Raw genomic sequence first — 12,165 nt, 5'->3', positions numbered from 1 at the left:
GCTGCAGGCCCTGCAAAGTTTGGGAAAGTGGCATCAAGCAGTGTTGGATTGAAGGCCATGTACAATAAAACTGTTGTTAAAATATCAAAAGAAAAGTGCTCAGAAGAGGACACTGACCACATTTACTGTCATTTTTCATCTGACTTTACATGCCCTCTCCAATATGGCAAATCTATTATATTCAGTTGTTGAACAATATTTTCATTCCTTTTAAGTTTTTTTTAAAGGGTATTTTATGTGTGTTTTGTTGGCAATTACCGCTTGCCTAGCTACATGTTGTGTGGCCTTATGCAGAGGAAGCTGTTTGTACTGACATTTGCAGAACCATGCTTCGTTTAAGGGCTGGTTCACCTTTGAGTTAAACATTTAGTATGTTATAGAATTCTAAGCAACTTTTCAATTGATCTTAATGTTTTATTTGTTATAGTTTTTGAATTATTTGTCTTTTTCTTCTGACTCTTCCCAGCTTTCAAAAAGGGGTCACTGACCTCATCTAAAAAGTAAATGCTCTGTAAGGCTAAACGTGTATTGTTATTGCTGCTTTTTATTACTCATCTTTCATATTCCCGTCTCTTATTCAAATCAGTGCATGGTTTCTAGGGGAATATGGACCCTAGGAACCCGATTGCTGAAACTGCAAACTGGAGAGCTGCTGAATATAAAGCAAAATAACTCAAAAACAACAAATAATAAAAAACAATTTGAAATTGTCTCAGAATGTCCCTCTGTGCATTATACTAAAAGTTAACTGAAGGGTAAACAACTCCTTTAACTTTGTACTATGTACAGTAGTGTAGATACAGCAAGCCCTGCTTGATTACAGATTCAGTAGAACATACTCTGCAGCAAGGATTGTCTGATCCATAAGATTGTGAACCTACCTGTGTGATCTGTATACAAGACTTGGATTCTCTGTTTCCCCGGAGGGTTTAGGAGATGTGGGACCACCAAGGGTTTTCAAAAGGAAGTTCCGAGCTTTGTCCTTCCCTCCGCTTGAATCAGGAGTACCAGGCGACAAGCTGGTAGCAGCAGACTTCCCTGGTCCATCAGAGCTTTTTGGAGCAACAATATCAACTGTGGAAATTTTATTTGCTGGCTCCAGAACTGCAGGACTCGCCTGGAAAAACTTGTCTCGAGCAGCCTTGTTTTTTGCAGCAGACAATTCCCAAGGTTTTGGCGATGTTTCCTTGGGTTCGTCCTTAGCTGAGGGGGTAGTTAACTTTCCAGTAGGGGTGGAATTGATGGTGAAGCTGGGAGATTTTATTGGCTGACTGCTTGGACCTTTTTTGAGCTCAAGTTTTCCTTTGTTGGTTAGTAAATCCGTTGATTGCTTTTTAGGCTGCTCATTAGCAACACTGGTGTTTAAATAGTTAGAGCCGACTTTGTGTAATTGGTCAGACCCCGTGGTAATGGAAGCACCGGAGTGGTCTTTTCTGCTACTTACAAATCCCCCTGCTGTCCTATTTGTCTGATGCTGCAGTGCTATGTTTGTGCTACTCGGACTATAAGTTGAGTTGAGATTGTTGCGTGAAGGTTTCTCTTCCTGATCCGGTGCACCCGTAGAATGCTGGAATTTTTGGTTATTACTGACAAAGCCTACTGCTGTTCTGTTGGTTGGATCCTGCACTGTAGAGCCTGCTCCACTAAGACCAAACCTGTTGCCTGGAGTTTTGTTATTCTGATCCTGCACTGAAGACCTGGGGGACACCCAACTACTCTTGTTCTCATCAACTGCGGCACCACGAGGACCGGCCGGCATTATTGTTCTGGTCACTGGCGAGGTGGGTGCAACTGGATGATGATGTGTGCATATAAAACTACCAAATCCATCTCCAGCTTTATACTCCCCTGGTTGTAGAGTGCGGCTACACTGCTTACACCTGTAGAGGTTACAAAAGTAAAACAGGTTGGAGCATCTATATTCTAAACCTTTTTTTTTGTGTTACCTACCTAGTTGCTGAGAATGACGATCATAGCAGCCATAGAACAGTATAAATGCCAAAATGGTGACATGAATAAACTTAGCATCATTCAAGACCATGAAAAAACATGAAAATTATGAACTTTGTAAACTGCCTTGGAATACCACGGTCTAGACAGAGCAAACTAATAGTTGTAAGTCTAATACAGATTTAAAGATATTCTGCTAATTTAAAATAAGGGGTAAGCACATAAAACTACATGCACAGTAGAATGCCACAAAAGAAATCTGAACTAAAAAAATGTTAATTCTCAAACATGGACATTTATTTTAAATTTATCTGTTATTAGGAATCCTTTTATCCAAAAAGTTCTGGCATACAGCAGTCACTTCCCATAGTGTCCTTAAAATGCAATGCTGGAAGCTGCCGTGTTTACTGTAGTCCAATTAGTATATGCATTTCCAAACAAGAACAAGCGCTTGCCAGGAGGTGTGTTTTTTGGGCTACTTCAAAACAAGGCACCCTGTGTGCCATTACCTTTAAGGAATCAGTATAACAGATTCTATAACAGTATGAAATAAAGGTATGTTAATATTTTGTTATATTTTATACATGGAGTCCAGCATTGCATTCTCCTTTGCTTCCTCAGTTCTGGCATCTTAAAGAAGAACTAAAGCCTAAAGAGGTAGCTAGAAATGTTGTACATTATGTTTTGTGCTTCTGTACCAGCCAAAGGCAACCACAGCCCATTAGCAGTAAAGATCTGTGTCTCCAAAGATGCCCCAGTAGCTCCCCATATTCTTTTCTGCTGGTTCACTGCACATGCTCTGTGCTGCTGTCACTTACTGAGCTTAGGGACCCACTCACAATATACAGTACACATAGAATAAATGTCACAATATAAGGCTGATTAGTAATTAATACAGATAATTACTACATGGCAGCACAGAAACCAGTGCAATTAGGATCAGAATTTAATCAGCCCTGTAGCATCAGCTTATATTACAGACAAACCTCATTTTCTGCTGGATAATTAGTGACGACCCCTAAGCTTAGCTTCTCAACAGCTGCTCAGAGCCCACTGAGCATGTGAGTGTCACAGACACTTTCCAAGATGGTGACCCCCTGTGACAAGTTTGAAGTCCTGGATCATTGCTGCTATTGACAAGCTGAAACTTTAGGCTGGTGCAATAAGTTCAGTATATAAAATATGGCATTTTTGGCCATATTCATTTTTTTGGGTTTAGTTCTTAAAATGGAATGAATAGCAGTCAGCTTTCTGGGTCAGCAACAAAATGTTCCCATTTGAAGACTTCAAAAGCACTCACTTAAAGCAGTTCCTGTGGTAGAGCTTCCCATCGGCCATGTGTCTCTGGACCAAGTGGACATGTTTCCCACAGATCATGCAATTGCTGCTCACAGAACTGTTGCTGTCTATTTCCCGTATGCCCTGTAAGAAGATTAAAATGAGTCAATTAAATACAGCTGTGGGACAACTTGTATTGGACCGGTGTCTCTAATCACAAATGTGCAAAAAAAAAGAGAGAGGTATTACAGGGGGGTCCAGCCATACTGTGGGGCTGATGCCTATAATGAGGCTTAGGGCAATGGATAAGGGTGCATGCTGATATTTGGTCATGAATAGCCATAGTTGGATGACTAATAGGACAGTCTTTTTACAAAGACTTAAAACATATATCTGATATGTTGGGTTACAGGATAGAATAGTCTATCAATGAATCCTTACAGCTCTCACTGGTGGGTTTTCAATCACAGTGTTTGACTTTGGCGCAGGCACATTAGTTCTTGGCACTGGCTGAGGAAGCCTTGGTGTGGTCTTGGGTGTTGGCAGGACATCATTAGTAACCTTCTTCCCTGCTGGTTCTTCCACTGTATCTGGAGGAGGACGCTTCACAGCTGCCAAGCCTCCAACTAGGAAAACAGAATGTCATTTCAATTACAAGCGAAACCCACCAAAGTATCAGACCACAGTCTTCAGAATGAAATGTACAAGTATTGGAAACAACTAGAGGAATAATTAGTAATGGCTGCAACATCTCTTCCTTTTCCTACTTGGCATATTTTAATGGTGGCTTTGGGAAACATTTAGCTGCAGCTTAAAGAATTTGTAAACTGAGAAGCAATAAATTAACTGCAATAAATCTATAACAATACTGCGTAATTTTAGTTACACATGACAGGGAAAGGTCTCAGCGGTGACCCAAGTTGCGTGACAGGTTCCACCTGGTAGTGTTGAGATGAAAGAAAACCACTTTTACCATTGGGACCAGTTAGTAGCTAACTGTTCAGATAGTTACATAGTTACATAGTTAAATTGGGTTGAAAAAAGACAAAGTCCATCAAGTTCAACCCCTCCAAATGAAAACCCAGCATCCATACACACACCCCTCCCTACTTTTAATTAAAATTCTATATACCCATATCTATACTAACTATAGAGTTCTGTATCACAATAGCCTTTGATATTATGCATGTCCAAAAAATCATCCAAGCCATTCTTAAAGTCATTAACTGAATCAGCCATCACAACATCACCCGGCAGTGCATTCCACAACCTCACTGTCCTGACTGTGAAGAACCCTCTACGTTGCTTCAAATGAAAGTTCTTTTCTTCTAGTCTAAAGGGGTGGCCTCTGGTACGGTGATCCTCTTTATGGGTAAAAAGATGTTTGAGAGCTCCACACTGACTGCATAGCAGTGCAGTCTAATTGATGCACAGTACTCTCTATGGGCCAATACATTAAGAGAGCATCTCAGCTGACTCTCACTCATCATTGGGGAGCTCTCTGCAGAGCACAGTCTCGTGAAAGCCTTTTGGAACTGGACATCCCTACAGGTCAATTTCTGACAGCAGGACACATAAGTAGATGGACACTGTAGTGATCCGAAAGACATGTCAGGATTGGCTGATTATTTTCCGTATGGTTCTTCTTAGATCACTGACCAACCTGTTTTTTTATCTTGGGAGTTTGACAATAAATAAAATAATGGGCCAATGAGCTTACATATAGGTTCGACATCTGGCTTTATACATACATGCAAAAGTAGGTGCAACAAAGCAAAAAATGGCAAATTGTAACTGCAATCTGCATATGCATCTGTCAAGAATGTCCTCCCTTTTATACAGAAGCAGCCTGCAATAAATCAGAGCTGCCATGATAATAGGGAATCACTGGATATTGCACTGTTTATAATTGTGCCTTTCATTAAACAACAACTAACAGCTATCATTGTGTACTATGAACTATACAGCCACGCTTTCCTTCACTATTCACTTCTTTATGAAGCCATAAAGCTATAACTTGAATATTTATTACTCTCCCTAATAAGTCACTCATTAAATAATCTAAACACCAATTAAATTAATTTAAAGGTTTTCGTTTTGGCTTGTACGTGTTACAACCACCTCCGTCAAAGAATCCTGCCGACATTCCAGCCAATGTAACAAGTAAATGTTTAAACAGGACTGACTTCTGAGAAAGAGCAACACACACCCTAATGTATGCAACATATTAAAGAACCAGAAACAAAGGGAATAGCCAAGAAGCCTTGGGGGTACATCCACAGAACAGCAGGTGTGGAAACTACTGGAGATTATAAGTCTCTGTAGGAGACATGGGTTGGCTTTTCGTGTCACTTTCTTAGGGAACACGGTATTTTAATTTTGGGGTGCATCATTTGTCACCATGAATGGCCGAAAGAGAGAGAGAGAGATAGCAAGAATGCTGGGTGCTGGGATAAGGAACCTAACTGTGCAATGCATGGAGTTGTCATTATCTGTGATATGTTGCTGTAAAGAATGCATCGCAATTGCCCTCTAACAGACATTTCATTCAATTTAATTTAGGCTCTTAAAAAAAGTGTAATTTGTGCATACTGTTGGGACCGGGTCCAATTCAGATACAAGCCATAAGCAGCCTCATTGGCAATGCCAGGTGTAGCTGAAAAGAGCCAAACCCCAATGTCTTGTACAGGTATGGGACCGGTTATCCAGAATGCTCGGGACCCGAAGCTTTCCTGATAACAGATCTTTTCGTAATTTAGATCTTCCTACCTTAAGTCTACCAGAAATTAATGTAAACATTAAATAAACCCAATTGGCTGGTTCTGTTTCCAAAAATGATTACTTATTTCTCAGTTTGGATCAAGTACAAGTTATGGTTTTATTATTACAGAGAAAAGGGAAATCTATTTTAAAAATTTGGATTAGATGGAAAGAATGGAGTCCATGGGAGACATGCTTTCCAGAATTCAGAGCTGTTCTGGATAATGGGTTTACAGATAACGGATCCCATACCTGTACCTTACATGCATGTGTGCATGATGCTGAAACGACAATGGAATTAGTAAATGTTCTCAATATCACACAAATTAGAACATATTCATCCATGGTATTGGACATACAAAGGCTTGAGAAAACAAATTTTGAATATACAAAAAAATAAATCAGGCAAAGGTCTGCTTCTTTGATAACCTTGCCAAACAAGTTTATCAAAGAAGCAGATCTTTGCCTGATTTAGCCACTCATGTTAGGCTAAATGGGGCTGAACCAAAGTTTGGATCTGCCCCCTGACCGGATCATAATATCTAAACACAACTGTCAGGAGATAACGGCATCATCTGTCCAATTAGATATCTGCCTTATCCTTGGCCAGACGTTGGTCAGGCTGGACATTGGTGAGGACCTATACACACTCCAATATCAACCAACTTGGTCTGGATAGGCTACAATCAAGTTCAGATCAGCTTATGGTCAGCTTTTCACAGAAAAGTTTACAAATAAAATAACAGAAGGAGCGACTTCATAAGCCATATCTTTATATTTTATATATATATATATATATATATATATATATATATATATATATATATATATATATATATATATATATATATATATATTCCGGGTCTTTAACGGACTTTATGCGACATGCACCAGAAACACTTGAGAAAGGGGACAATGGACTCCCGAAACGTCGCGCTATGTCTCTGTGCAGATGAGTATACATGCTCTTGTCACTATATGCTTTTATGATGGGACATTAAACGTTATGTTTTAAAATATATATATATATATATATATATATATATATATATATATATATATATATATATATATATATATATATATATATATATATATATATATATATATATATATATATATATATATATATACATATATATACACACACACACATATATACATATATAGCAACAGTTATTTCAGCACTCCATTCCGTATATCAATCTATGACCCAGGTGCTATCCATACGTGCTTCTATATATAAAATACTCGAAAAACTGATGCACACCAGGATTTCAAAGATGTTATAATAATTAATTTTATTTAATACTTTTAAAATATATACAACATCTTTTAAATCCTGATGTGCATCCGTTTTTCAAGTATTTTGTGTATATATATATATATATATATATATATATATATATATATATATATATATATATATATATATATATATATATATATATATATATATATATATATATATATATATATATATATATATATATATAAATGTCTCTATCATATACAGAACTGTAAAATGTGCATTGCACCCTCCAGTGACCCTAAACAATAGAGAACATTTCCTTCCACAAGCGCAGTGAGCAAAGTGCAATTTTAGCACAATCAACATGGTTTTTTTCTGCATTTTTTTCCCAGAATTCAGACATTATTGCTTTCGCAATGGGCTATTTGCTTTGTGCAACTGTGTCTACCATAATTGCAGGTGATTTGTCAAAAGTAGCACCATTGCATGTGCTCCTTCACAAATTGGGTGCGTAGCACAGTATATTTTTATAACTCTGCCTGGGGTCATTTGCGGTGTCCTCTGGTGGCATTTCTGGTGTTTGGAGTGTGAGTGATTTGTGCCCCTGAACTTCGGTAATTGACACAGGGCACAGAGGGAACACTGGAGCAGCCGTGTCTGCAGGCACAGCACCACTTAGTTCAGAACTGAAGAAAGGAAGGACTTGGTTAAGAGTGCTCTTTGTCACAAGTACCTTTAATGAAACTGGTTTAATGCACAACTCACTGTGGGGAAAAGTGCACATGTGGACTAAAATGAGCCCTAATAACTTCATGGGAAAAAGTGTTCTCATTAATGGCATGCAAATAGCACAAACAGAATGCCTGAATAATGACTAAAAGGAGAATTGAGCTATAAATGTAATTTAATTATTTCCTTATTCCCCAGGCCTGAGAACTAGCAGGGTGTTGTTGTGTAGCCCATTGTTTCACCCTGAGCTAAACATACGCAATGGAAAAATGCCATTGCCCTGGCCATGACATGAGTAATATTACCCAAATAGGAGAACCTCTGTATTGACTTGTTTTGATGATTAACGTACTTCTGAAATTAAGTCAGTGTCAGATTGGGGTGTCCGGCGCACACCGGGGCTGCCATCTCGGAGCCCCCTACCCCAGCTGCAAGTGGGGCTTCTCTTTGCTGGCGGAGGGGGGGGGGACTTCCCGATCAGCACCTACAATTTCCAGCATGCAGTTGCCTGCCAGAAGTAGAAGACTTTGGTCAGTGAGGGCCCTACAAGGGACAGGACCCACCAGGACCCAGTGTCCCGCCGGTCCAGTCCAACCCTGGGTTAGGTAAAGCAGGAACTTGAGTTGAATGCATTTTTGGGTGGCCAGCTGCACCCATACTTAAAGCTCCCATATAGTTAAACACAATTAGTTTTGCATTTTACAAGTCTGAATAAAATTTCTTTGGTCTCCTTCTCTAACCAAAAAGGGAACAAGACTTCAAACTGAGAGGTTGCTTGTCAGCAGAGGTCACATTCTTCTATGCACTGTGGTTTCGGAGAAAGGATTACCCCCCAGTCTAATGACTGCAATTGAAAACAAGGCTCCATGGAGGATGCTTTTCTTTTGATACACTTGCAGCTGAGAGGGGCTTCCCACAGAGGAGGAGGGAAACGTCCAGTCAGCTTCAATAGCAATGCCAGGAGGATGGGCTTTAATTTTGATTAAATATATAGTTTAGGACAAAGGGTGTACAATCTTGGAAATTTCCAGCATCCATGAAATGGCTAGGGATGCTGGAATTGGTGAGCTTGCTGATAGGACCCACAGGCTCAACTGACTGTGCTCAGAATGGAGCGGGAAGAGTTGGGTGCCTACATGTATGCTGCACTAAAACACAAAGCAACTTTGCCTGGGAGAAGCAGGGCATTGGTGGTATGAGCTTGCATGTCGTTCAAGATGCCAGAGGGGGGTGCAAGATATTACATGACTGTACTGTACTGACTGCTTTTGGCAGGCTTTATAAGAGAATTTAATATCCATAGACAGCCCCCTCACCGTCCGTCCTGAACTGCATCAGATACAACCCCATATCCTCCCCTCTTACACACGGAGATAAAAGCAGAGTAGTGCAGCAGGGTTCATGGGTGCTACCGATGCAACTTCAGGGGGAGGCAGGGCTGTCAGGCATATTACATTTTAATTTATGGCTTTCATTCTCCATTAAGTATAAGGCGCCCTATTAGCAGTGTTCTCCACTTCTTGCACTGGATTTTAATTTGAATCAACACACAGAAAGCAGATGTATTGCTAGGGCTAGCCTTAAGTGCTGTGTGGGGCTCTAAGATGATTATGGCCCTTAACAATCCTAAACTTGAGCCTAAACCCTATACCCCATAGTCAGCATTATAACTGGAACCTACCTAAAGGCAAGCCCTTTTCACTATACACAGACCCCTGCATGCTTCTAACCTTTTAATTCACAAACAAAAACCCAACTTGCTGTGAAGTATAATTCCCAGGGCACTGAGCCAACACAGCTGTGAGCTGACGCTCATGTGAACTAGAGGGTAGGGAGTTTGGCATTACCAAGCAAGGCTCTAGGATCAGCAAAGTGATCAAGGATGTGATAAGAAACAGAACAAATAACATTTTTCCTTATAGCAGCTGAATAGCCAAAGCCAATCTCCCATTGTACCACAATATTCATGTACATTTAGAGTAAGCAAGTACAAGAGACATTATGGAACATAAGAAGTACAATAAACTCACTAGGAGAGCGACCGTGAAAGTAATTGTAGTACTGAGATACATAAGTAAGGATGCTGAGCCTGTCAGGGATCCGGAGCTTCACCATATCTTCAGCATCCAGCAGGGCTGGAATCCCCAGCTCATCCTCAGCAACACAGAAAGCCTGCAAGAAAGACAAAAGATTCAAGGGATGCATTGACTTCAGCACACAATTGCCTGGCATGGAACACAATATTATATAAATATGCAATATAGATACTAAGTAATAACATATAAAAAGATAGCTTTTCTACAAATGTGCATTCTTCTTATTTTTCCCCATTTACCTAAAAGAAAATCGAGTTTCTGTCTCTAGAACAGAGTTATTTTACCCGATGTATTCTGTAATAATAAAACTTGCTTTTATTTTACACCAGAACTTCAAGCTCAGGTTTGTGGATAAGCTGGGCATTATGTCACAAGATATGAAATAAAGGCAACTCAAAAAAATATCAGGAGTAAAGTCTATGGAATCGTTCTGATGATAGTTACATAGTTAAATCAGGTTGAAAAAAGACCAAAGACCATCAAGTTCACCCCTCTTCAAATGAAACCCAGCATTCATACATACACACAATGACCCCTCCATTCACTCACATAAACTATATATACTCATACACTATAGATTTTAGTATTATAGCCTTGGATATTATGCTTGTCCAAGAAATCATCCAAACCACTCTTAAAAGCATCAAAAGTAGTGATGGGTGAATAAATTTGCCTGGCGCGGGCAAATTTTTGCATTTCACCTCCGCCGAATAAATTCGCCAAACTCCAGCGAAAATTCGCCAGCATCAAAAAATTTTGGACACGAGTCCGAAATGTTACTCTCTTCAAAATCGCAGGGCATCAACACTATTCGGACACCCATTGACTTTAACGCCACAGGTGTCAATTTTCTAGCACATTTTTCGCCGTTTCGCGAATTTTGAGGGAGATTTGCGAATTATTCTGCAAAGCAAAACGGGAGAAATTCCCGTTAATTAACAGAATCAGCCATCACATAATCATCAACCGGCAGTGCATTCCACAACCTCACTGTAAAGAACGGCCTACACTGCTCTAATTCATCTGCTAGAAAAGGGAGCCCCCCTATAAAATACATTGGATCTAACTGTCAATGATTATCTGACACCCAACTGCTGCATGAAGACAGAATGAAGAGAAACAGATGCTGAGAGAGGAATAGTGAAGATAAATTTGATTATTTTAGAAACGGTACAGAATATTTGATTGATTTTATTTAAAAAGTTTCTTATTTCAGTGTGCTGAAGCGTATATTAAATTTTAGTTTCCCTTTAGTTACTAATACACTTTTTACAGCATACTGTGGTTTGTTAATTTCCCAGGTACAATTTACATTTCTCCTATCCCCAAGAATACAAGAGAAGCAAAGCTGGGGAAGTGAAATAACCAGTTTCTCACTCATAGGTGTATTGCAGTGGTTTAGATATGACTTAACATCTGCACACAAATAAGGAAGCTTTAGATAGCATTTAGACCCACAAGGCTGAATCTACAGCCTATAAAGACAAGTACTTTATCTTGTCCAGGAGGCTATTTCACTAAAGGCCTCAACTAAAAGCAGAATGATAGGATTATAATATACATAAGGTCCCAAAAGCAAGGAAACTTCCCCCCTAAAATAAAAATCCATTTACAAATCTCTGCTTCCGTAGCTGGAACCTGCACTGTGTATTTAAGGGACAGCTATTTAGGCTGTGTTTACAGAACTGTCTGCATAACTAGGGAGTTGCAATGAGATTGATTATATTAAGTGATATGTTTGCATAGTATTCCTAATCTCTTTTTAAGCAGAGATTTGAAGAAAAAAAAAGGGCTGTTTTATTTTCGTACCACTTATTGCAAAATGTTCCAGAAATACTGCCGGAAGCGATCTCTCTTGTTCTATTTAAAGAACCAGTGACACGATTTTAACTACTTTTAACTTTGCCCGCACTTGAGTAAAGGCTGTATGGAGAACGGTTCCCAGTTTCAAATCCAAAGAATAAATTTGCTGGAAATGTAGGAAACAATCCGGAGAAGCCTAGCAGTTGGGCCTAACTGCAGTGAGGGCAGGGGGACTGCACCCAAGTGTGTCCTCTTATGAAAATTGTACACACAATGTATATAGTTAGAATATTCCTA

General features: G+C 39.4%; 1 protein-coding gene across 2 annotated transcripts in view; it reads right to left on the bottom strand.

Moving 5' to 3' along the window:
• micall2.S (MICAL-like 2 S homeolog) overlaps positions 1 to 12,165 on the bottom strand; it is a 49,275-nt gene that overhangs the window by 19,358 nt on the left and 17,752 nt on the right. For both annotated transcript variants that reach the window (XM_018239138.2, XM_018239139.2), the window contains exons 4-7: positions 10,000 to 10,141; positions 3,670 to 3,854; positions 3,251 to 3,372; positions 882 to 1,880 (exon numbers count right to left, since the gene is read on the bottom strand). In XM_018239138.2, the coding sequence (XP_018094627.1) occupies positions 882 to 1,880; positions 3,251 to 3,372; positions 3,670 to 3,854; positions 10,000 to 10,141 (1,448 nt within the window). The remainder of the gene's footprint in view (positions 1 to 881; positions 1,881 to 3,250; positions 3,373 to 3,669; positions 3,855 to 9,999; positions 10,142 to 12,165) is intronic.

The sequence above is a fragment of the Xenopus laevis genome, chromosome 9_10S, assembly GCF_017654675.1.
Source record: "Xenopus laevis strain J_2021 chromosome 9_10S, Xenopus_laevis_v10.1, whole genome shotgun sequence".
NCBI lineage: Eukaryota > Metazoa > Chordata > Amphibia > Anura > Pipidae > Xenopus > Xenopus laevis.
This window is presented reverse-complemented; position numbering and strand designations above follow the sequence as displayed.